The sequence below is a fragment of the Caretta caretta genome, chromosome 16 (genome assembly GCF_965140235.1).
Source record: "Caretta caretta isolate rCarCar2 chromosome 16, rCarCar1.hap1, whole genome shotgun sequence".
NCBI classification, from domain to species: domain Eukaryota; kingdom Metazoa; phylum Chordata; order Testudines; family Cheloniidae; genus Caretta; species Caretta caretta.
In genome coordinates, this window is record NC_134221.1 from 15,179,265 (window position 1) to 15,205,179 (window position 25,915).

The 25,915-nt window shown below is 51.5% G+C and overlaps 2 protein-coding genes across 2 annotated transcripts in view; one reads left to right on the forward strand and one right to left on the reverse strand.

Annotated features, from left to right (window-relative positions):
* FIBCD1 (fibrinogen C domain containing 1) overlaps window positions 1–25,915 on the reverse strand; it is a 44,179-nt gene that overhangs the window by 8,021 nt on the left and 10,243 nt on the right. Inside the window, exons 3-5 of the mRNA XM_048823196.2 lie at window positions 18,121–18,280; window positions 14,614–14,750; window positions 1,061–1,157 (exon numbers count right to left, since the gene is read on the reverse strand). Of these exons, the coding sequence (XP_048679153.1) occupies window positions 1,061–1,157; window positions 14,614–14,750; window positions 18,121–18,280 (394 nt within the window). The remainder of the gene's footprint in view (window positions 1–1,060; window positions 1,158–14,613; window positions 14,751–18,120; window positions 18,281–25,915) is intronic.
* Window positions 185–25,915, forward strand: part of AIF1L (allograft inflammatory factor 1 like) — a 158,765-nt gene continuing 133,034 nt past the window's right edge. The window contains exon 1 of the mRNA XM_048823078.2: window positions 185–189. The gene's annotated coding sequence lies outside the window, so the exon portion shown is untranslated. The remainder of the gene's footprint in view (window positions 190–25,915) is intronic.

Consider the following 25,915-nt stretch of genomic DNA (forward strand, 5'->3'; position numbering starts at 1 on the left):
ATGGCTAGTAAGGGGCTGGGCTGGGCTGAGCATGCTGGTTGCTGAGCAGCTCGCCTCACCCTTTGTGAAGTTTTTGGCGTCCGTTTCCTCAGCCTCAGGGAGGGCCAAAGAGCCCCGGAGGCCTCTGCTCGGCTCGTCTGCTTCCTCCTGCGCTCCTGTGGTTGCAGCATCCCCGCCTGGCAGTGCAGCGGGCGCAGGGAGTGAGATCCCTGCAATGCCACCTGAGCCCCGGGCCCCCTGCCTGCCGGCCGCGAGCTCCCTTGGGAATACCAGCACCTCGGCACAGAGCAGAGGGCCAGGTCATTTGACAGGGGCTCTTGTAGGACGTAGGGGGTGGTACGGCCTGCAGGGGTTGGCTTTTCTTGTCTCCGCTGGGCCATAACCTAGAGTCTCTGGGCAATACCCCCAAGGGGCCAAACTCTGCCCCACCCCGAGGTAATGCTGTGACTTTGATAGTTACCCCAGGGATGGATTTGGCCCTAAGTTTTTTAGGCCGGCTTTCTGTGTTGGAGTTGGACCCGCTTGACTGCGTACCAGGCCCTGTTCTGCTAATGGGGGATTCTCCTGTCGCTCAAGAGGCTTCAGGAGTAGGAGGCTCTGCTGAGTGGATTAGTCACAGCCGTTGGGCACAAGGTATTTAGCCACCTCACACAGCATCCTATTGTCTCCAGCTCCCCCCTACCCACCCCGCCTTCATATCTGCAGAAAGGGGAGTGGGCTGCTATTAGCCACAATACACCCTCTCCTGCTGTCTCCAGATTGGGCCCCAGCCCTGCCCCAGGTCCCCACTGTTGCCAGGAGGAACGGTGCATTTTCCCCTTCCCCCAGTGCTCTCTAGCACTGTGGATCCCAGTGGGTCCAACCCACATGTGCAACCTCCATTCCCCTCCCCCAGTTGCTGGTTTGATACATCAAAGGACTTTTCTGTTCTTCTCCCTAGATAAAATACCATGGACGAGAAAAGCAAGCCCCCCTCTTCCCCCCAACATGCCAAGGAGAATTTAAAAGGACCCTGGGCCGATGGTTTTGCTAGCCTGTGCAGTGGGCTGGAGTGGCGTACCTAGCCAGTGCTCTCCAGTCAGCTTCCCGAATCCATCCCGGTACGCTTCCCATCCGCGGAAGAAATTCACCGAGCCGTCCTCCCGCCGCTGGAAAACCTGGGGAAACAAAAGGCGCAGCCAGCGCCGGATTTAGGGGCAGGGGGCACCAGGCTCGGGGTGCTGTTGGGTATTCAAAAGTGTAACAAATGGAAAGGAGGGTGCCAAAGACACTCTCCACTTGGGGCGCCATTTGGTCTAGGGCCAGCTCTGGGCACAGCAGATAGGAAGTGAGAGTTCGGAGCCTGTCCCCACTGCCAGCAGTTCCCATGAGGAGCCAGGCATCCCGCTGCCTTTTCCATGGCGTGGCTCTCTGCAGAGCTGTCTCGCTCCAGGAGCGCTTTATCAGACTTGGGCACAAATCAAACCCTGTACACTCGCTAATTACATTGGAACTATGGCGTGTAAGGGGACGTGCCATGTCATTGTCGCCCATCTCCTAGGGATGGAAGAATCAGCTCAGAGCAAAGAATTCACTTGTTGTCTTGCCCAGAAAGCCAACTTTCATTGGTGTCTGAAACCCCCTGGGTTAACGTCAATAAAAACGGGTCCTTCTGCCTGTACAGTGATGCCACCCGGGGGAGGACACAGAAGCATCAGTTTGCAAAACAACAGCCAGTGTCCATGACTGAGTGAGTGCATGATCAGTGGCTGGGCTGGGGGGTGGGATAGCTCAGTGTTTTTTGAGCATTGGCCTGCTAAACCCAGGGTTGTGAGTTCAATCCTTGAGGGGGCCATTTAGGGATCTGGGGCAAAAATAAGGGACGGTACTTGGTATGGTCCTGCTTTGAGCAGGGGGTTGGACTAGAGGACCTCCAGAGGTCCCTTCCAACCCTGATATTCTATGATCACAGGAGACCCAGCCAAGATCCAGGTCCTCTGTGCTCAATGCTGTACCCTCACAGAGTAAGAGACTGACCCTGCCCCAAAAAACTTACATGCTAAGTAGATGTGACAGCCAAAGGTGGAGGGAAGGGCAAATGTCGTTATTCTCATATTACAGGTGGGGAACTGGGGCACCGAGAGATCAAGCGAGTTGCCCAAGGTCACGTAGCAAGTCTGTGGCACAGTGGGGAATTGAAACCATGTCTGCTGAGCTTCAAGAGCCCTAGCCCTGAACTACTTGCTGGTCAGGTAAATCCTGCAGAGCTGCTTTATTTTACTCCCATAAATGGATCCAGAGTTAAGTGACCGGGGAAATCCAACTGTTTAAGCATTCATCACCAACAGGATCTCTGCTCTGTGTTTGGTAGCTGCCTAGTGATCAGGATGTAACTCCTGGAGCCGGGGTAAAGTATTGATTTCCAAGGACACTCACCCAGGAATTGTGCCCTGCTGTGTGTGTACCAAGCTGGATTTATTTGTAACTATCCACCGGACAATGCAGATGAACGATTCTCAAGTCTGTGGGTTTTTCCTCTCTAGCTAGCTGCTTACGTCTCCTCCCTATAATATCTGAATGCATGGGCTTATCAGTTTTCAGACACATTCAGTCTATCTAAGATCCTTATAGGGTTCCTGTTACCACAGTCTCTGAGCCTCTCACAAGCTCTAATATATTTATCTCCACAATCCCCCTATGAGATGCAAAAGTGCTATTATCCCTGTTATATGGGTGGGGAAACTGAGGCACAGAGCAACTATTGACAGGAAGTCTGTGGCAGAGCAGGGAATGGAACCTGGGTCTCCTAAGGGCCAGGCTAAAGCCCTAACCACTGATCCATCCTTCCTCTTTCTGAATGAGCTGCAGCCATGCAGTGACTCCCCTTCTTTGCATGTGAATGTGGGGATCTGGCTGAGGAGCAGCCGTTCCCCCAGCCTCCCGGCAGGCAAAGACCCACCTCCATGAACATTTGTCAGTGAGAAGGGGCACGCTGACCATGGTATGGCCAAAGTGATGCTCCCCAGCAACGCTTTGGTGCTGAGAATTAGCAAAAGAAGCAACCCAAACCACCAGCAGCTCCCCCTCCGCTCACTCTCTCAGAGCTGGGGCTGTGAGCTGAGGTGGACTCTCCTGATATGGCCCCCTCAGAACTGGGGTCAGATGGAGCCAAGATGCCCTTATATAAAAGCTGCTTCCCCCAGTAGCTGGCTTGGGTGCCCATGATCTTTGGCTGATGAACCTTCGGTCTCTCACATGTTAATATATTGTCCCCTTGTGTTTTTTTCCCTTCTATTTTATCGCTGGACTAAAGCATCAGCTATCGACAGGGATCCAGAAAATGCTGCCTCTTGTCTCACCACTGCATTTAATTAAGCCTCTGGCCCCTGATTAACTCTGTTCAGCTTGGCCAGTTCAGTCTCATAGACTCATAGTTATTAAGGTCAGAAGGGACCATTATGATCATCTAGTCTGACTCCTGCACAATGCAGGCCACAGAATCTCACCCACCCACTCCTGCAATAAACTTCTCACCTATGTCTGAGCTATTGAAGTCCTCAAATCGTGGTTTAAAGACTTCAAGGTGCAGAGAATCCTCCAGCAAGTGAACCGTGCCCCATGCTACAGAGGAAGGCGAAAACCCCCCAGGGCGTCTTCCAATCTGCCCTGGAGGAAAATTCCTTCCTGACCCCAAATATGGCGATCAGCTGAACCCTGAGCATGTGGGCAAGATTCACCAGCCAGACACCCAGGAAAGAATTCTCTGGAGTAACTCAGATCCCACCCCATCTAACATCCCATCACAGGCCATTGGGCCTATTTACCATGAATAGTTAATGATCAATTAATTGCCAAAATCATGTTATCCCATCATACCATCCCCTCCATAAACTCATCAAGCTTTGTCTTGAAGCCAGATAGGTCTTTTGCCCCCACTGCTTCCCTTGGAAGGCTGTTCCAGAACTTCACTCCTCTGATGGTTAGAAACCTTTGTCTAATTTCAAGTCTAAACTTCCCAATGGCCAGTTTATATCCATTTGTTCTTGTGTCCACATTGGTACTGAGCTTAAATAATTCCTCTCCCTCTCTGGTATTTATCCCTCTGATATATTTATAGATAGCAATCACATCTCCTCTCAGCCTTCTTTTGGTTAGGCTAAACAAGCCAAGCTCCTTGAGTGTCCTGTCGTAAGACAAGTTTTCCATTCCTCGGATCATCCTAGTAGCCCTTCTCTGTACCTGTTCCAGTTTGAATTCATCCTTCTTAAACATGGGAGACCAGATCTGCACACAGTATTCCAGGTGAGGGCTCACCAGTGCCTTGTATAACGGTACTAACACCTCCTTATCCCTACTGGAAATACCTCTCCTGATGCATCCCAAGACCACATTAGCTTTTTTCACAGCCATATCACATTGGCAGCTCATAGTCATCCTATGATCAACCAATACTCCAAGGTCCTTCTCCTCCTCCGTTACTTCTAATTGATGCGTCCCCAGCTTATAACTAAAATTCTTATTAATCCCTAAATGCATGACCTTACACTTCTCACTATTAAATTTCATCCTATTACTATTACTCCAGTTTACAAGGTCATCCAGATCCTCCTGTATGATATCCCGGTCCTTCTTTAAATTGGCAATACCTCCCAGCTTTGTATCATCCGCAATCTTTATTGGCACACTCCCACTTTTTGTGCCGAGATCAGTAATAAATAAGATTGGTCCCCAAAGCGATCCCTGAGGAACTCCACTGGTAACCTCCCTCCAGCCTGACAGTTCACCTTTCAGTAGGACCCGCTGTAGTCTCCCCTTTAACCAATTCCTTATCCACCTTTCAATTTTCATATTGATCCCCATCTTTTCCAATTTAACTAATAATTCCCCATGTGGCACCGTATCAAATGCCTTACTGAAATCTAGGTAAATTAGATCCACTGTGTTTCCTTTGTCTAAACAATTTGTTACTTTCTCAAAGTCTGTCTGGAGGAGAACAAAAGGAGGCCTGACTTCCAAAAGTGCTGAGTGCCCACAACATCAGCTGAGGTCACTGGGAGGCGTGGGCTCTCAGCACTTCTGGAAATCTGGCCTAGATGCAGTGAGGTCTGGAGGTTAAAGCACAGGTCTGTGTTCACTTCCTGGGTGATCTCGGGCAAGTCAGTGAAACTCTGTGTATTCCATTTCTCTATTGGTGTGTCAAGGTGTGAAGTGCAGGAATGGAGCAGGGAGGGACAAAGGGGGTTTCAAGTCACCTATCCACTCCCACAGCCTGGGGATGGCATGGTCCCATGATATTAGTTAGAGCAGCCCCGGGGTTGCTCTAACTTAGGCTTTGCTTCATGTGACTCCCTGTAGCAGTGCACTCTGGCAGGACCTCCCCCTCCCACCCCAAGGCCAGTACTGTCCAGTAGTCAGACACCAGTGAGCCAAACCCCTTTGTGCAGGGGGTGTTCCCATCAGCATGGCATAAAGAGGCCTTGGCACAATGGTGAGTTGGCCCCTACTCTCTAAATACATCACAGGGATAATGCCAGGGAGGGGAGGAGTTATTTAAGTTAAGTGCCAAGGTGGACACGAACAAATGGATATAAACTGGCCATCAACAAGTTTAGGCTTGAAATTAGGCAAAGGTTTCGAACCATCAGAGGAGTGAAGTTCTGGAACCGCCCTGGGGCAAAAAAACTAACTGGCTTCAAGACTGAGCGTGATAAGTTTATGGAGGGGGTGGTATAATTAGACTGCGTACAATGGCATGTAGCCAATCTGCGACTGCTAGCGGCAAATATCTCCGACGGCTGGTGATGGGACACTAGCTGGGGAGGGCTCTGAGTTACTACAGAGAATTTTTTCCTGGTGTCTGGCTGGTGAGTCTTGCCCACATGCTTAGGGTCTAACTGATCACTATATTTGGGGTTGGGAAGGAATTTTCCCTTGGGTCAGATTGGAAGAGACGCTGGGGGGTTTTCGCCTTCCTCTGCAGCAAGGGACATGGGTCACTTGTAGGTTTAAACTAGTGTAAATGGTGGATTCTCTGTAACTTGAAGTTTAAACCATGATTTGAGGACTTCAGTAACTCAGCCAGAGGTTAGTGGTCTGTTACAGGAGTGGGTGGGTAAAGTTCTGTGGCCTGCGATGTGCATGGGGGTCAGACTAGCTAATCACGATGGCCCCTCTGGCCCTAAAGTCTATGAGTTTAGAGCTTCCACATCTGTTGAATGGGGATGTAGCTGCCCTTCTCAATGGGGTGGGTTGAGATGCGAGATCAGATTGTACCCTTGCATGCCCTGGTGTAAATCCAGAGTCCCTCCGGATGGCCATCGGGGTCACTTGGCAGGGAGTCTGGCCCTCGGATGAAGGGTGCCCCAGCAGTGCCTGCTGATTGGGTTAATGCTGGGCATTTCTGCCATTAGCTGCACACCCAGCTCCTGTGCACTCCCTCAGGGCTCACCCTGAGCAGATGGGTAACTTCAGCCAGCTGATCTGGCCATGTTTCTGGCAGCATTGATACAGCACCACTAGTGTGCATCATCCCCTGCACAGGCTTCTCCAGCAAGACCCTGCAAGCAAGCATTTGGCAGAGGTCTGCTGTCCCAACTTAAGGGTAGCGTATGGCAGGCGTGGGGGTGGGGGTGCTGCATGGAAGAGGTGGCCAGCGCTCCCTCTGATCCATGCTGTACTTACCTTCTAGAATTAGAGCCTTAATTTTTATCCTTGCACTGAGCACTTGAGAAGCTGCAGTTAAGCCCTTTTAAAAGGGCTTTCGTTGGACTCAGCTGACGGGAGGAGGCCGCTTGGCTGGAAAGGGGCCCAAAGCTGATTTCCAGGAGGGATGTTGGCTCCGATTGGCTGCCATGATCCTGTGCGCACAGGGAGGGAGCAGAGCAGGGGCAGAGGCAGCCATGAGGCTCCCCTTTAAGCTGCTTTGACCTTAACTTGTAACTAGGCCAGTTGTCTGTGTGCTGCTCAGGGCAGCGAGGGGCCCATCTTCACCAGCTCAGGGCCCCAGGAGGGCTTGGCGATTAGAGAGATGCTCTGGCAGCTTAGCGACATGCAGAGTTTTCTCAAGAAACACTGCGGTGGGTATCAACACACCTTCCTGATCCTCCGGAGTCCTGAGCAGGGTTCATCACCGTGGTGGGGACAGCTGGTGCTGGGGACTAGTGGCCAGAGCAAGGGGCTAGAAGCAGGAACTCCTAGGTTCTATTGTGGATCAGAGCAGGAGTCGCTGCTAGTTGGGGCAGGGGACTGGGGAGAGTTTCTAATGGTTGGAGTAGGGGAAAGGGAATCCTGCTTCGGCCATTGGCCGTGCCCCCACTCAGTGCCTCGGTTTCCCCCCCACTTTGAGATCCTTACATGACACAGGCTACTTGAGTGCAGAGTATTAGTCCATTGCCCTGCTTGTGGTTGGGTCCCTGCTGGTCCCTGCTGTGAGAGCACAGATCACAGCGAGCCTTCTTGGGTGAGGTGTTGTCTGTGGGGGTGTGCGGGCCATGGGGTGGGGCACAGAGCGAGGAGAGGAACAGCATCTGGCTGGCTGATGTACCCAGAACTGAGGGTTCCTGTGTCTGAATTCAGGGGCTGAGATGTCCGCTCCTAGCCTAGTGAGGAGAGGGTTCGGCTGCCCTGCAGCTGAAGCCAGAGCAGGGGGCTGAGGAGAGTGGTGGAAATCTAGCCAGGGGAGAGGGGAGATAGCAGGCTGAGGCATGTGGGAGAGATGGGGCAGGTGTGGGGGAATGCTGTTGCTCTAGGTCTCTCCAGCCTGAGGCAGGCAGGCAGGCAGCAAACAAGCCAAGGGGGGTGGGGGAGCATAGTATTTGCTGTAGCTTCAGCAGCTCCATCGCTGCTCTTCTCCAGCTCATAAAATATGGATCTCCCCCTCTTAAGCAAAAAGGATTTGTTCCCCTTCCCATTAAAGTCAGAGCTGAAATATTTATCTTTCCTGCTTACCGTCACCCTCTCTGCCTGGAGTCACTCACCTTTCGATTGTCACTGTAGAGTTACTGGTGCGCAAAGCACCGTCCCTGGGGGCTGTAGCGGGGCCCGGGCAAAGGACAGCGAGATAAATAAATCACCATGCCCCAAACCATTGGCAGCACAGCAATGCCCGGCATCCCTGGGTGTGGGGACTCCCTCTCCATCCAAACCGGGTCCCCTTCCTCATCGCTTGAGTCTGGGGTGGGGTTGATTAGTTTTGGTCCGTGCCCAGCGCTCTCCGGGTCAGGCGGGTGGAGTGACAGTGTGCTAGAAATGGATTTGACGGAGTCCCAGACCACACACTGCCATTCTGGGCCCTTCCCCCGTGCACCATGTGGCCAAGTCTCTGACACCAGCCTGCCTTGTTTGCTTTGGGATACAGAGCAGTCCCGAGCTGCAGGCTCTCCTCTGAAGCCCTTGCCCTAAAGGAGCCCTCTTGCTCACAGAGAATTTGCAAAGGCTTCCAACGCAGGAAGTAAGTAGCAGCCCGGTTTTCTGAAGGCCTGCTTGGATACCCTCCTTAGTCATACGATTGTTACTCCACTAAATGACACGAGGTGTTAATCAAAGGAGTGGAGGGATGTCACCCGCCCAGGCAGTAGGATTTGGGTCAGCTGGTAACGTACTTCCTGCCAGGAGCCTGGTGCAGTCATTAAATGCAGGTGAGTGCAATGCTACCTTGCAGGGAGTGTGAAAACGATTAAGCCCCACACTCAGATAAGAAATCTCACATTCCAGTTCCAATCTGCACCAGTCAGAGAGGAGAGCTCTGGGCCCGGGACACCCAAAGAGGTTGTATGAGGGAAGGTAACGGCTGATGGGCCATTAAAGAGAGAACAATATGGAGTCCACCTGAATCTGGGATTCATAAATACCTTGCTCCTACTGCAGCCAGGAGAAGTTTGGGCCTCTCCACTCCAGCAGGTGCCCTTTTAGAATATGTTTTAATCCTCGTTATTAACTGTTATTACAGTAGCACCCAGATGCCGCAGCAGAGGTTGGGACCTCACTGTCCTAGGGGATGGACACACCTGGCCTGCAGAGAGTATAACTTAAACAGGGAAGATGAAGGAGAAACTGAGACACAGGGCAGGCACGTGACTTGCTGAAGGTCACCCAGCAGGTCAGTGGCAGAGCCAGGAATAAGAACCCGGGTCTCCTGAATCCCAGTTCAGTGCTGTACCCACTAGGCCACCCTACCAGCATTCACTCCCTTTTCACGCTGTAAATCTGACCCACTGTGCTGCAGGTTGCGAGTTATTTGGCCTCCATGCCCTATACATCTGACCAGACACATGGCAGAAGGCAGCAGGGGAGCCTCTTTCTCCAGTCAGACATCAGGTCAGCACCGGCACCGACTGGGGTGTAGCAGGTAAGGAGCCCAGGGGCCACTGGAAGGCAGTGATAACAGTGTGAAAGCCCCTGGCCTGGACTCATGGGCTGGGATTGGTTTCCCCCTCTAGTCTGGCCTGCCCCCTGCCCTGATGTCCTTGAGATGTGCTGACTAGTATGCCTGGGCTAGGGCCTTGGAGGAATCCAATTTCTTTGCTGGCCTGGTCTTTGTCTCTGAGCCTTGCATGCGACCCCGGGCTTAGCTCAACAGCTCTCCAGTGAAACTGGTTCAGCCACTGCCAGCACGTCCACCCACCCGTATGCAAATATCCCCACATGTCAAAAGGAATAGCTTAAAAAAATCAATCCCAGGCTGCATGACTCCAAGTGATGTGTATGACTTTACTGCAGCCTCCGTGACTCAACACCCCAAGGACCCAACACCCACACACATTGCCCCCCTGCTTCCAGCTGAGCCTGACACCTCTTTCATCCCTGAGTCACTGATACTAGCAGTGTGCAAAGTTCAGTAACCTTCAATAGCCAAGTAGGGATAGCCCCAGATGGGGAAACTGAGGCACAGAGAGAGGCCATGCCTTGCCCAAGGCCACCCAGCGTGTCAATGGCAGAGCGAACCCCGGAGTCTTGGTTCCCAGTCCCTTGCTCTCACCACAAGACAAAACTTCTTCCCAAGGGGTAGTGAATGCTGGTCTCTTCTCTCCCCACTGGCACAGACCATGGTGGTGGTCAGTGCCAGGGCAGGTCCCGATCCTGCCAGCCATGAGGTTCTAATTGCAGGATTGGGGCCTTCCTGCTCCCACGAGCAGAGCTTGCTCCATCTCAGCCGTTTCCCCGAGAGCAGGGCTGTTCAGGGATTGCTGCCCGGGGCTGTGCCTCCGGTCGCTGCTGGCCCCAGGGCAGGACCATGCTGTCTCGCTGCTGGCCTGGCCCTTTGAGGTACTTGGCACAGGCACAGAAGCTCTCATGCAGCCTGACGCTAAATCATTTTCTTCAGCTCCCTCAATGTCCAGCTCAGTGTCCAGCTCAGCCCCGGTCCCGCTGACTGGGACGGCCTTGGAGACGGTGTTTGGCTAATCCTCTCATCCCACCCGGTAGGTGGCTGCTCCCCCAGGAGCCAGGGCTGACAGCCGGAGTCTGGGGGCCTCATGCACAGTTCTCCTTAGGGAATCCCCCTCAATCTCTTCACCCCCTTCCCAAGCCTTCTCCCTCCACGGTGGGGAGGCCGAGGAGTTTCCCTTTTCCCACCCAGGGCCCCACCAGGCAGATGCACCAACATCTTGTGTTTAATGGAACAGTCCTGCCTCTGCCACAGACCCTGCCAAACCCTGGCACTGCCTGTCTCTGACTCCCAGCTGACAGGAATGCGGCACTTGGGCAGGGATCCTCAGCAGAGCTCAGCACACAGGGTGCAGGTTGGGTGCCGAACTCTTCTTGAAAATCTGGCTCCCCTGCTTCCCTTTCAGAAGCCCCCGGGATCCACCCCGACCATGTGGTTGGGGGTTACATTACCGGGCAATGTGGTTCAGTTAATAGATGATGAGAGCAGTGGTCAGGACTCCTGGGTTCTCCTCCTGGCTGTGTGAGGTTGGGTAAGCCTCTGGGCCTGATCCCCATGGGTGCAGAGAACTTGCAGCTCCCCTTGACTTTAAGTGGGGTAGTGTGTTCTCAGCATCTCTGAAAGTCAAGCCTGCCTGCTCCGTGCCTCAGTTTCACCCTCTGTACCAATGGCATGATGGTAGTGGCCCTCCTCTGTGATCTGCACTCAGAGCCAAGGCTGATGGCCACTGTATGGCCTGGGCTCCCCAGAGGAGCCAGGCACTTGCCACGCACACTGCAAACCGCTTTGGTCTCCTCACAGCAGAGCAGCTAAGCTCCTTCCCCGCCCCCACTGCTGAAAGCTCCTTACAGGCATCAGATCCTGGGGGTTTATTTCCTCCAGCACCCAGCTGGGGGGGCATTTCACAGCCTGGTTCCAAGGGGCTGACTCACCAGCCGAGCGTGACCTAAAGGGCACGGCCCAGACTCGGCTGGTTCTCCCACCAGCCAGGGCGCAGCCCCCACCAGTCCAACCCAAGGCGCTCCCAGCTGCAGCGTCCCCCGCAGCCTGTCTTGGAGACAGATCTCCTGGCCTCAGCATGCCTCTTCTGGGTTGCCTTAAGCTTTCCCCGAGTAATGCGTCATCTTGGGCAGGTGCCACTTCACACCTGGGGAAGCCCTGGCTGTCCTCGCAGGCGGGGTGAGGAGGCACTCGGGGAAGGCCAGGCCAGGATTTTCAGGCCCCTCCAGGGCAGTCTCAGCCTGGGGACTGTGCTGTGGTGTCTCCCCTACTGGCCTCCTTCCTCACCTCACAGCCAGGGGTGAGGGCAGCCTTGCCTCGCCTGACCCCCGGCTGAGTCTCACTGCCCTCCCCTTGTGTGCCCTTTCCAAGGGCCCTCCCTACTGACTCCTGTAGCTGGCCGGCTCCATGTCATTGGCAGCTGCACGCTGTTGGGATTAGGTGGCCTTCGTGTCACACTCCATAAAGACAATAAGTCAGCGGACAGGGTGAGGAGAGTCTTCGGCAGTTAGTGCAGGGCCAGCTGAGCCGTAGGGTGGCCAGGAGCCTGTGTCAGCCAGTAGCGCTGCCTCTAGGGGGCTTGCTTCCCCACACTGGCTCCGAGTGAAATCTTGCCCTGTCTGAGCCAGGCAGGCCACCCGTCCCCCAGTGCCCCCCTATTGACAAACAGTGTGTGGGGGACGGGTGAACCAGGAATCCTTGGCCCTGTCTCTCAGTGTGTCTCCAGGGGAAATTTATTGGCATTATACTGGTTCATGTACATAATCTGACCAGTGGAGTGATGCCAGTAAATGTCACTGTGTAGACAAGCCCTTAGTGTGTTCAGGTCATGGGTGGATAGCGTCTGCTCTGGGCAGTGGGGTTGGCCCCCTCAAGGTGATGGGGAATGTATGGCCTGCTTTGGGCAGTGTCACAGGTCCCTCGGGGTGTCAGGGAAGGCAGGGCTAAGTATGGGGGGCTGTGGGACAAAGCCCCTCATCGTGGGGAAAGTGGCACCATCTCTGGGCCCCTCAGCATGCCAGAGAAAGCTGGACCAGCTCCAGGCAGTGGTGACCCTATGAAGGGCGAGTTTTGAAGGCCAGGCGAGTGGATCTAGGAGTGAGGAGAATGGATGGGTCCTGGGGCCAGGCTTTCTCCGTGCTCCTTTTCCAGAGAAGAGAAAAAAAGCCCAGGAGTGAGTCTCCCACCAGTTCCCATTGGCTGGTCTCTGATCTCAAGTGGTGTCGGGATGGCGCTGAGGCAGATTGGATCTGATGGAGGGAGAGCGGCTGTTAATGTTCAGCCGTCACGGGCTCTTGCAACAGGCATTGTTGCAAATTTCTCCTGATGCTTTATGGAATCGAGGCCTCGGCTCCATCGATCCAAAGGAAAGAGCTACGTCCAATCAGGATTCCTCACTGACCCTTTTGCCTGAGGCTGCCAGCTCTTGACTGCACCTCCCTTTTTCTCCCCCAAGCCTGTCTGCATCCCTTCTCCCCTGGCCACTCTCTTTTCCACACCCAATCACTGCCTACCCCCTCTTCTCCTGCTCGTGCTCTCTCAGAAACCTCTGGAGCCCTAAAAGGGAGGGGGTTCTGGACTCCCCCCCTCCCCCCCGCAAGCTGGCTACGCAAACAGCAAGAGCGCTGAGAGGCGCTTGTTAAGCAAGAACATCCCGTCTGTCTCTCCTCACCTCGGCTTTCCCTCTTCCATCCCTCCTGATCAATCATTTCACCTCACCCTACACTTGCTTTGCCAGCCTCTCCTGCCTCCGGGGTCCCGCCACGGGAGTGTGCGCCCTGCACCACCCAACCCTTCTCTGTCAGTTGGCACAGTCCTGGCCCTGCCATGCCGGGGGCTGTGGAGAAGGGACTGTTCGAGACTCTTCAGTGTGTCTCAGCTGATCCTACTTTGTGCCCCCCATCAGAGAGTGGCAAAGCACTTTTCAGACAGGCCGGCCCCGCGAGGCACGCAAACTGTCATGGCCACGTTACAGCTGGGTAAACGAGGCACAGAGATGGGAAGGTACTCGCCCACACTCAGCCAGCCCGGCAGAGCTGGGAATGGAACCCAGGAGTCGTGACTCCGTCGCCTGGGCTGGCCACTTAATGCCTGGTGTCCTCCTGCTGCTCTTTGTGTTTATGTGGCTACAGGGCAGAATATAACCCCCAATCTGTGCAATGGCAACAGTGTCCAGCTGCTCCCCCTCTTTCCTGCCCTCCTCCAAGCGCGGCATTGCAGCTGATTACTCACTCTGGATTACACCAGCCCCATCGGAGATCAGGACTCCACTTTGCTAGAGTATTGTCTACACTGCAATTAAAAACCCGTAGCTAGCCCATGCCAGCTGGCTCAGACTCACGGGGCTCAGGCTAAGAGGCTATTTAATTGCAGTGTACATCAATCTAGGACCTTTTGAGGTGGGAGGGTCCCAGAGCTCGGGCTGCAGCCAGAGTCAGAACATCTACACTACACCACGAGCCTGAATCAGCTGACACAGGCCAGCCATGGGTGTCTAACTGCAGCGTGGACATACCCTAACAGCCAGCCCCTGCCCCGAACAGCTTGCCTCCTACAAAGATGAGACAGATGCAGGCTGGCAAGAAGGAAATATGGCCCTCCTTTCACTGACAGGGAAGCTAAGGAACAGAGAGATGCAGCGACTTTTCCAAGTCCCAGAAGCAGTCTGGTGCAGAGCTGGGATTTGAACCCAGATCTCATGAGTTGGAACAGCAGGGGAGAGTTTGGTGTAGGATTGTCTTTGGGCCAACCGAGGGCAGGAGATACCAGGAGGGGTGCCTGGGTTGTTCTACTGAGATGTCCAGCCCCACTGGGTCCATGCAGTAGAGCTGGATATGGATGGGCTGCCCAACTGCACAGAGCCCTACGCTCCCACCTTGGGAACTGAGTAACTCCGAGTGACTTCTAAACCCAGGCAAGACAACAGGGCCTTTGGTGTACAGCTGAACCCAATTCCTGAACCTCACAGAGCCCCCGCCACCGGTCAGCACCATTGGTCTACCTTTGGCGGTATGCTGGCACTCTGCCCCCATGCACCAGCAGCGGATGTCTAGCTGAAGCTCAGGGAACCGCCTTCTCTATTCTCCACTGGGCACAGCCCTTGGGATCTGTTCTGTGCTGTTGCTCCCACCCCACTGTGCAAGGTCATAGGCCATTGCTTGGCAGGGTGTCTCAGAGGCTGGCAGAGTTGTGCGTTAACGAGTGTCATTTCCTATGTCAGAGCGACTCAGCAATGCAGGCAACCAACTTACCGTCCACCCGCCTCCCTCCGTCGTCATGTCACAGTAGACCTGGAAGCCTGAGGGATAATGAGTGGGGAAGATGGAGTAAATGCCGTCCTCTTGTTGTCCGCTCAAGTAGATGTCAAAGCAGTCTCGGGGCCGCGAGCCTGGAGCGTGGCATGGGAGGGAAGGGAGAGCAATGCAAGGCTAATTAATTGTTTAAATTAGAGCCTCGCGGTTGGTTTCTGGCTCTCACCCCCACTGCCTGATCTAATTGGCTGCTCACGGCCCACTCAGCCCCCTCTCATCTCATTCTCTTTCCTCCTAGGCTCGGGGCAAGCAGCGTCCTAGCTGAGGTCTCGGTGGCTTCTAGGGACCATCTGTGGCAGTAATAAGGCACCGAGAGGGAACCTGCTGGCCTCCCTGCTGGAAAGCTATGGCTAACCCACCATATGCACTCTCCCCTCTCCCAGCACCATGTCACCGAGGCCTCCCTGCCAGGCAGATGAGTGCAGTGGAAGGGGCTGCTTGCTCCCATAGCTAGTGTGGGTGTATGTATTGCATTGGAGAGGGGGCGCCTGCAGGAAGTGCAGTGTAGCTAGATGGGGGGGCAGGGGGCATACACACAGTGTATATGTATAGCACACACAGTATCAGTGTGTTTGTTGGCACGGATGCAATTTAAATATAAAATTAAAGTTGAAATTTAAATTGAAACATTTTGAGAAACCCAAATTGAATTTTTTTTGGGGGGGGGGGGGAATTTTCCTTCGAGGATTTCTAAGTTTTCAGTCTGATTCAGAACAAAGCCAAAGTTCAAATGCTCGAAATCCTTCCCGAAACAGAACGGCCATCCTTTGCATGGCCCTGTATACTATAGGCTAGCCACTCGGCGAAAAGAACACTAGTAAGATTGCAAAGTCAAGTGCTCCAGCGTTAGGAAACACCAGAATTAAAGCTGCCTGGGTGTCCTTAATTTGACCCCCTTGTGTATACACAGTATGATAGGGTCTTTAATTACATAAGCATGTATTTTTTCCATAGGACCTCTCTGCCTCATTACGTGCACAGGACGGATGGCACAAACTTAATGAGAAGCTATTCAATCTTTCTTTTTGTTGTTCAGCATGTGGTCCAGGCCTTGTTTATTGCATACTATTCACCCTGCTGTGAAAACAGAATAAACTTCCTCTTGAGATTTTCTGGAGTGCTCATCACCATAGAATCCATGTGCTTCACAAACATTCGCTGACTTTCACACCATCCCTGTGAGGCAAGCGGGTAGTATTATCCCCATTTTATAGATGGGGAGCTGAGGCACAGAGTATGCACCGATTTTGGGTGCCCAATGTCAGACATTGCACAGGCAACCTTAACTGTGGGATTTCCTAAAGTCTGAATGCTTGATTTTGCAACCTTAATAATGGTCTTTTAGTTTAGTTGTGTTGGGTGAAATTTCCTAGTTTTTTGTTTTTTAAAGCAAACCGAGAAGACAAATTCCATTGTGTGGCATCATATTGACACTCACAGGGTTCATCGGCAGGGTTAGAACCGTTAGATTTGCTGCCTAGACCTGCCACTTGAGCTAACTGAGTAATCAACAGGAGTAGTAGGCTGTCACCTTTGTGTGGACCAGCTCTAAAGCAGCAATTGCAGGGAAATTGCATTATGGAGCATGCTCAGCGTGGACAGACTCTTTGGAGAATTTAGCTGCTAATATCTAAGAAGTCTCGACAGAGCATGTGCAAACTTATTTTTCAAAAGGTTATAACCTGGCCAAATTTTGGCAGCTTTTCATGGGGCCAGCAAAAGGCACATGCCTGACACAAAGGTCCAACCCCTGCCAAATTTTATGTATCTGCTGCAAAGCAGGAGGATGCCAGAGCTTTTCAAAGAAAAAGTCAACAGGATTTTTTTTTAACACGGGCAACACAGTGTACATTTTCCTTAGATTCATTCTCAAAAACATCGGCACTGTTTAGGTTGAAATTTTCCAAAACAATTCAGCCTGAGGCCGACACCTGGTGTGGAAAATTTTGGCCCAAAGGGTTAAAGTTTGCCAAAGTTCTAAGCAACTGAAAATCAGACCTTATCGGGGAAGTGTCAAACAACCTTAATAATAGGCCATGCCTACAATACAGGTGCATGTGTGATGCGATGTGCAGCCCCACTGGGGCTTCTCACAGCCATGATACGTGTCACATTATGTAAAGTGTCACATCATGTAAAGTGGCCTGGACCTTTACAGAAGGGCTCCAGGGGTAGCTAGGACCCAGAAATATTTTTCCACTGCAGGCAGTAGAGAGGAGACACCTGGGTCCTTCTGGTGCTTGATTTGCTAAAGGTGATTACACTTTCCTATTAGCAAAGGGACCTGCGCCCAGCAGCAAGAGGGTGTGAGTTGAGGGGAGCTGCCTTCCATTGCCCCAGGGGCTTGCGTAATTTCTGGACAACTATGTGACTGTGTTTGTGGAGCCGGCCCAGAGGCCTTGGGGGATTTGAAGTTAGGTCTTTGGTTTTATCATTTCTGAGGAGGAGCGCTTCAGAGGATCTCCGGATGATCTTGGGGCCAGGGTGACCATATTTCTTCAAAGGGAAAACAGGACACTGTGTGGGCCTAGCCTGAGGCACTCTGCCCCTCTCCCCAACGGGGCTGGCCCAAGCCACTCACCCAAGCCCTGGCCTCTCCTCCCCAGGTGGAGCTGGTGTTACTGCTTGCCTGTGCTCTCCCTGCCCCCCGTACGAGGCTGGGGCTGGCATCGCTGCTCTCTTGAGCCCTGCCTCCCCTAGTCATTTGTCCCATTTGCTCTTGCCAACTGATGAAGTTGGCAAGAGCAAACGGAACAAATGCCCACTTTTGTCAAAAAAGTCGGGATGGCTGGGACAGGGCTTAAAAAAGGGGCTCTCCCGGCCAAAACTGGGTGTGTGGTCACCCTGTCTTGGGCTGGGGAGTGGAACTGGGCATGCGTGCATGCGAACATGTGTGCGTAATGGTAGAATCAGATTGTGTGTGGACATCCCCCCCCATTCTCTGCAGGATCTGGCCAGCTAATGCAGACACAGCAAAGAAACTCCCCTGTGCTCTGCTGGGTTGAGCGCCCCATGTGGGAGCTGTAGGTGGGATATTCTCTGCTTGGGTGACTGAGGACAGGAGAGATCCAGGCCCATCCAGCTCACGAGCCCGTGGTTGTAGGCACCAGTGCTGCAGTGTCCAGCAATGACAGGCCACCTGGGCCATGGCTCTGTGGTTGGAACATTGCTCATGGGCTCGCTCCATGCACCGTGTTCCCGAATGCCTCCACTGCCCAGCAGAACAGGGTCACGAACCCAGAGTAGCTCTCTGGGAAATGCTGGGCTTTGCTGGACCACTACAAATTGGGGTGAGTATCTCTGCACTGCCCTGACCACGCTGTCGGTTCCCAGCTGGCATGGTCTGGGCCTTGCTGTGAGGAAGCCGCTAGTAATGTCACTTCTGTTCCCCTCTGCCTAGGGTTATTGGCCTGAAGTGCAGGAAAGGAGAGGAGGAGGCTGTCTCACCATTGGAACAACCCCGGGGCCGGGCTCCCCGGACTGGAGATCTCTGCAAGTCGGCTTTGAGCCGAGGCCTGGCCATGCCTCGATCCTTCTGCAACGTGTCCAGAACGTCGCTGACAGAGCTCACCAGCCGGGCCATGTTGGTCTGGCTCTCCGAGAGCAGCTGGGAGGGGAGAAGACAAACGATCTGTTGAGTCACCAGTTCCTGGCTTTACCCCTTTCCGAGACTGCAGGCAGCAGCGTTGAATGCATCCCTCAAAGGCAGGTGCTGAGCCTGGCCAGGTCCAGTGGATGAATCCCCTCACATAGTGCACTTACGCTTCTACATACAGCACCCTCTGTCTCAATGTGCTACCCCCCCCCCCCCGGCTCCCAAGCAATCACTTCACCTACTGTAGCCCTGAGATTCTGCCGCCAAGAGGGGCATCCCTCCTAGGAACAGGGACACAGACCACATCTGCGAGCCATTCTTCCTACTGCCAACAGGGAGAGCCCTCACCCCAAATGCCAGGCTAAGAGGAGTGGGGCCGCAAACACTGAGTGCCAGTAGAATGACATCTACCAAACCTTCCATTTCCATCCTCTGGACCTTGGTGTCTCGGCCCAGATTATATTTCCTGTACATAGTGGCAGTGGTCTGGTGGTTAGTCAGGACTTCTTCATTCTACATTCAACTCAGACTTGCTGTATGAGCTAGGGATACATCACGTAGCTCTCTGTGCCTCAGTTTCCCCATCTGTAAAATAGGGATAATGAACACTCTGCTGCCTCACACAAGGGGTTGGGAAGCTTCATTGATCAGTGTTTGGACAGTGCTTTGAACATGTAAAGGACTTGTCTGTGCTGTGACTCCTGGACGAAAAGCACTGCAGAAAGGTCAGTGATGCGCTCATATTACATTTCAGTGCAAAATCTGTTTGGTGAATTCAGCTGATGCAGAATCCAGACTTTGCCTTAAAATGCATCGAGCACAGAATTGGGCCCAGGCTGAGGGCCGCAATGCAAACCCCAACAAACTTTGGGAAAGCTCCCATTGAAGCTCCTGGCAAAACTTCTGTTGAGAGCAGGATCAGGGCATTAATGTCACTTAAAAATAATACTGAGGCTATCAAATGGAGTTATTCTGTCTTCACTCAGTGGGGCCTGGCCTCTGCCGAATGACGAGGGCAAATCCCAGACAAGCCCACAGCACATCTGAAAGATTAATGCTGACCTGCTGTAGCTCCTGACCCCGTGTCTGCCATTTGGGGGATAAAAGGCATCTTTAGAAAAAAAAAAAAAAAGAGAGAGGATTCCCGGTCAGTTTAAAAATATCTGTGCCCTACTGCAGCCAGATTGCAAAATGTTTGGCCTTCCCTGAAATGACCCAAGCAGCACAAGACATTCAGACACTGGCTCAGAAGTGGGGGGGGGGGGGGGGGGGGGGCAGGGAGGGGCGGGAGGAAGCCGCTCCGCTGTGGGACAGATATTGGAGGAAATGCATACGCACAGTGAGACACAATTCAGAACGGGGGCTCCATCATGTCCATTCCAGCATCTGGCCACCAACTGGAAGAAACTGGTGTTCCCAATAAGATGTGCCCATGGTGTCGGCCATTTTGTTTTTAGGACGTTTGGGTCATGTCTTTGCATGTGCAGTTACCTACTGTCCCACAGGGAATTAATGTCGGATTTCTTTCCCCCTCTCCCCACACATTAGGGCGGAACTGTGGCAATTCGCTTGAGGCTGATAATCAAAGTGGAAACCTGCAACGGGAAGCACAACTCAGACACATGCCAATCATAATGGCAGCCAGTGCCAGGACAAGCTGCTGCCCGGGGACGTGAGCGGAAATGAAAGGTAGCGGAAAGTTTTTAAACCCTGAAATGTTCTCTTTGGGGCTGGGCTTTGAGGAGGAAGTTGGGTCACTTCTTGTTTTATCCACACTGGGTCGCCAATCTCCAATGCAAGCTTTAAATGTCCTGAAAGTCAGAGTGCTCGTGGCTTACAGAATGTGGGGTGAGTTGGGGGAGGGAGGAGCTCAGTGCACAAGTGTCCACAAAACACCCCCTCCAGTGTCAGCCACGAAGCCTGAACTCCTCTCCTCCTCACAGAGGGGCCCCTCCTGCTCAAAGGTGTGGCTCAAGCTGGAGTGCGGGCTCTCAAATCCCCCAGCCCAGGCTTCAGAGCCTGAGCTGCACTATCTGCTGGTTTTAGAGCATTAGCGTGAGCACCCCTAACCGCTGCAGTGCAGAGGTGCCCTCCAAGTCTGTGGGTGGGTGTTTTGGTTTGGTTGGTGTTTCCCAGACTAACAGGACTGAGGTGGGAAGGCGATGACAGACACATAGGCAGCAATGGTAGTGACCCAAGTAGTGGAAGACACAATGAAGATGACTGGATGTAGAAGCTGTGGCATGTACATGATCCTGGAGAGGGTACCTGGAAAGAATTTCATCTGCATGAAGTGCCGCCTGATAGAGCTGACGGAAGAGAAGATCCGAGGATTAGAGATGCAGGTGGAGACTGGTTGAGTTTAGAAGGGGGTTCGAGTGGATGATGGAGCGAAGCCATGAACAGGCTGAAGGGAAAAGCTCAGACTTGCAGATGGAAGCAGGACCGAAGAACCCTGAGGGGATACTGCTGGGTGAGGAAAGTGGACAGTGGAAGTATGTGACTAAGAGAACCAGGCAGAGGAAAAGACGGGGCAGTGAAGGAGAAATAGAGCTCAGGAACAGGTTTGCAGAGCTGGAAAATGAAGAATGGGCACAGCAAGTGGTCACTGAAGGTGAGAGGGAAAGGAAAAAGAGAAGAGCAGATAGTCTTATTGGAAGAGGGCAAGAGTCAATGGAGATAACACCAAATATGAGCCCCAGGAGGATACAGGATGGGTTGCAGAGGATTGCAAGGGACAATAGGAATCGAGAGGACATGAGGCCAGATGGAACAGGGCATTGATTGGAGAATCACACCATCACCAGGAAAAGGCAGGTCTAAGTGATTGGGGACTCATTACTGAGAAGAATAGACAGGCCTTTAATCAGACCTGATCCAGTGAACAGAAGGGTGTGCTGCCTGCCGGGTGCTAAGATACAGGATGTGGACCTGAGGCTGAAGAGGATCCTAACGGGAGCGGGAAAAGAAAAGGAGGACTTGTGGCACCTTAGAGACTAACCAATTTATTTGAGCATGAGCTTTCGTGAGCTACAGCTCACTTCATCGGATGCATACCGTGGAAACTGCAGCAGACTTTATATACACACAGAGAATATGAAACAATACCTCACAGTGGGGTGGGAGGAGGTATTGTTTCATGATCTCTGTGTGTATATAAAGTCTGCTGCAGTTTCCACGGTATGCATCCGATGAAGTGAGCTGTAGCTCACGAAAGCTCATGCTCAAATAAATTGGTTAGTCTCTAAGGTGCCACAAGTACTCCTTTTCTTTTTGCAAATACATACTAACATGGCTGTTACTCTGAAACCTGTCATTATGCAAGGGAGCGGGAAAGAATCCATTGATTATCCTTCATGTGGGAACAAATGATACGGCTAGATTCTCGCTGGAACGTATCAAGGGAGACCATGCCAGGCTGGGGAAGATGCTAAAGGAAATCGAGGCTCAGGTGATCTTCAGTGGGATTCTTCCTGTTCCTAGAGAAGGGCAACAAAGGTGTGACAAGATTATGATGCTCAACAGATGGCTCAGGCAGTGGTACTATAAGGAGGGCTTTGGGATGTATAGCCACTGGGAAGCGTTCATGGACAGAGGACGATTCTCTCGGGATGGCCTTCACCTGAGTAAGGAGGGAAATAGACTCCTAGGATGGAGGATGGCAGAACTGATCAAGAGAGCTTTAAACTAGGAATTCGGGGGAGATGGTTGGGAGATGTCCAGGTAATCTCCACGCCAGTTATTCTCTTTGAGGGGGAAGAAAACGAAGTAAGAAAGCATACAGCTGTGGGTAGGAGACGGACATAAGGAGGAAGGGCAGTGTACATACCAGTCTAATAGGTAATATTGGCGGTAGAATGCCTGTGCCCAATAGGGTAAAGAATGTGAGCGAAGCTAAACGGCAAAAATTAAGATGTTTGTACACCAATGCGAGGAGCCTAGGTAACAAAATGGAGGAACTAGAGCTATTGGTGCAGGAAGTGAAACCAGATATTCTAGGGATAACAGAAACATGGTGGAATAGTCGTCATGACTGGAGTACAGGTATTGAAGAGTTTGTGCTGTTTAGGAAAGACAGAAATAAAGGCAAAGGTGGTGGAGTAGCATTGTATATCAATGATGAGGTAGACTGTAAAGAAATAAGAAGCGATGGAATGGATAAGACAGAGACTGTCTGGGCAAAAATCACACTGGGGAAGAAAGCTACTAGAGCCTCCCCTTGGATAGTGCTTGGGGTGTGCTAGAGACCGCCGGGGTCCGATCTGGATATGGATAGAGACCTCTTTGATGATTTAAAAGAAGTAAATACTCATGGGAATTGTGTGAACATGGGAGACTTTAACTTCCCAGATATAGACTGGAGGACAAGTGCTAGTAATCATAATAGGGCTCCAATTTTCCTGGATACGATAGCTGATGGATTCCTTCACCAAGTCTGAAGGAACCGATAAGAGAGGACGCCTTTTTAGATCTGGTTTTGCTGAGCAGTGAGGACCTCATAGAAGAAATGATTGTAGGGGACAACCTTGCTTCGAGTGATCATGAGCTAATTCAGTTCAAACTAAATGGAAGGATAAACAAAAATAGATCCATGACTAGGGTTTTTGATTTCAAAAAGGCTAACTTTAAAAAATTAAGGAAATTAGTTAGGGAAGTGGATTGGACTGAAAAACTTGTGGATCTAAAGGCAGAGGATGCCTGGAATTACTCCAAGTCAAAGCTGCAGAAGCTATTGGAAGCCTACATCCCAAGAAAGGGGAAAAAATTCATAGGCAGGGGTTGTAAACCAAGCTGGATGAGCAAGCATCTCAGAGAGGTGATTAAGAAAAAGCAGAAAGCCTACAAGGAGTGGAAGATGGGCGGGATTAGCAAGGAAAGCTACCTTACTGAGGTCAGAACATGTAGGGATAAAGTGAGAGAGGCCAAAAGCCATGTAGAGTTGGACCTTGCAAAGGGAATTAAAAGCAATAGTAAATGGTTCTATAGCCATATAAATACTAAGAAAACAAAGAAAGAAGAAGTGGGACCGCTTAACACTGAGGATGGAGTGGAGGTTAAGGATAATCTAGGCATGGCCCAATATCTAAACAAATACTTTGCCTCAGTCTTTAACGAGGCTAATGGGGAGCTTAGGGATAACTGTAGGATGACAAATGGGAATGAGGATATGGAGGTAGATATTACCACATCCGAGGTAGAAGCCAAACTCGAACAGTTTAATGGGACTAAATCTGGGATCCCAGATAATCTTCATCCAAGAATATTAAAGGAACTGGCATATGAAATTGCAAACCCCTTAGCAAGAATTTTTAATCAATCTGTAAACTCAGGGGTTGTACCGTATGACTGGAGAATTGCTAACATAGTTCCTATTTTTAAGAAAGGGGAAAAAAGCAATCCAGGTAACTACAGGCCTGTTAGTTTGACATCTGTAGTATGCAAGGTCTTGGAAAAAAATTTGAAGAAGAAAGTAGTTAAGGACATTGAGGTCAATAGTAATTGGGACAAAATACAACATGGCTTGATAAAAGGTAGATAGTGTCAAACCAACCTGATCTCCTCCTTTGAGAAGGTAACGGATTTTTTAGACAAAGGGAATGCAGTGGATCTAATTTATCTCGATTTCAGTAAGGCATCTGATACGGTGCCACCTGGAGAATTAGCTAAATTGGAAAAGATGGGGGTCAAAATGAAAACTGAAAGGTGGATAAGGAACTGGTTAAAGGGGAGACTACAGTGGGTGACACTAAAAGGTGAACTGTCAGACTGGAGGGAGGTTACCAATGGAGTTCCTCAGGGATCAGTTTTGGGACCAATCTTATTTCATCTTTTTATTACTGACCTTGGCACAAAAAGTGGAAATGTGCTAATAAAGTTTGCGGATGACACAAAGCTGGGAGGTATTGCCAATACAGAGAGGGACCGGGATATCATACAGGAGGATCTGGATGACCTTGTAAACTGGAGTAATGGTAATAGGATGAAATTTAATAGTGAAAAGTGCAAGGTCGTGCATTTAGGGATTAATACAAATAGTTTTAGTTATAAGCTGGGGACGCATCACTTGGAAGTAACTGAGGAGGAGAAGGACCTCGGAGTATTGGTTGATCACAGGATAACTATGAGCCGCCAATGTGACTGTGAAAAAAGCTAATGTGGTCTTGGGATGTATCAAGCGAGGTATTTCCAGTAGAGATAGGGAGGTGTTAGTACCATTATACAAGGCACTGGTGAGACCTCATCTGGAATATTGTGTGCAGTTCTGGTCTCCCATGTTTAAGAAGGATGAAGTCAAACTGGAACCGGTACAGAGAAGGGCTGCTAGGATGATCCGAGGAATGGAAAACCTGTCTTATGACAGGAGACTCAAGGAGCTTGGCTTGGTTAGCCTAACCAAAAGAAGGCTGAGAGGAGATGTGATTGCTATCTATAAATATATCAGAGGGATAAATACCATGGAGGGAGAAGAATTATTTAAGCTCAGTACCAATGTGGACACAAGAACAAATGGATATAAACTGGCCATCAGGAAGTTTAGACTTGAAATAAGACGAAGGTTTCTAACCCTCAGAGGAGTGAAGTTCTGGAACAGCCTTCCAAGGGAAACAGTGGGGGCAAAAGACCTATCTGGCTTCAAGACAAAGCTTGATGAGTTTATGGAGGAGATGGTATGATGGGATAGCCTAATTTTGGCAATTAATTGATCCTCGACTACTAGTGGTAGATATGCCCAATGGCCTGTGATGGGATATTAGATGGGGTGGGATCTGAGTTACTACAGAGAATTCTTTCGTGGGTGTCTGTCTGGTGAATCTTGCCCACATGCTTAGGGTTTGGCTGATCACCATATTTGGGGTCGGGAAGGAATTTTCCTCCAGGGCAAATTGGAAGACGCCCTGGGGGGTTTTCGCCTTCCTCTGTAGCGTGGGGCACGGGTCACTTGCTGGAGGATTCTCTGCACCTTGAAGTCTTTAAACCACGATTTGAGGACTTCAATAGCTCAGACATAATTTAGGGCTTTGTTTCAGGTGTTGGTGGGTGAGATTCCGTGGCCTGCATTGTACAGGAGGTCAGACTAGACAATCATAATTGTCCCTTCTGACCTTAAAGTCTATGATTCTATCCACAGAAGAGGTGCATGAGGGGGTAGCCACAGCAAAAGGCTCCCCTCATCCCTGCAATCCATGTCAGAATGGAGAACCAAACCATTGGAAGGCAACGATGTGGACCTTTTCCAGAACAAAGAGGCCAGCCCCGGAGCGGGCGCTGTCACTTGGAGTATTACATAAAACAAGAGAGAGGATCGTGCTGCTCTGCTCGTCATAGGCATGGCCTCCATTCAGGGGTGGGCATCAAGAGTGTAAAACGGGCGCTCCCTGACTGCAGAGCGACGAGAAGCTTAAAAGGCTCAGCAAATGGGATCTGCAAAGAAGAGATTTGGGGAAACGAAGAGCAGACGTCTTTGCAAGGAGCAATTACACCCCCGAGCAACTTGCAGCTATCGATCTTGTAGCCCTTCACAAGGTGTAGGGTTCTTTTTCGGATGGGGAAACTGAGGTACAGAATGCTGAATTTGCCCAAGTTCACTGTGGCCCAGGGAGTCCCACCAATGCCAACTGTCAGAGGGCACCCTGTACCATATCTCAC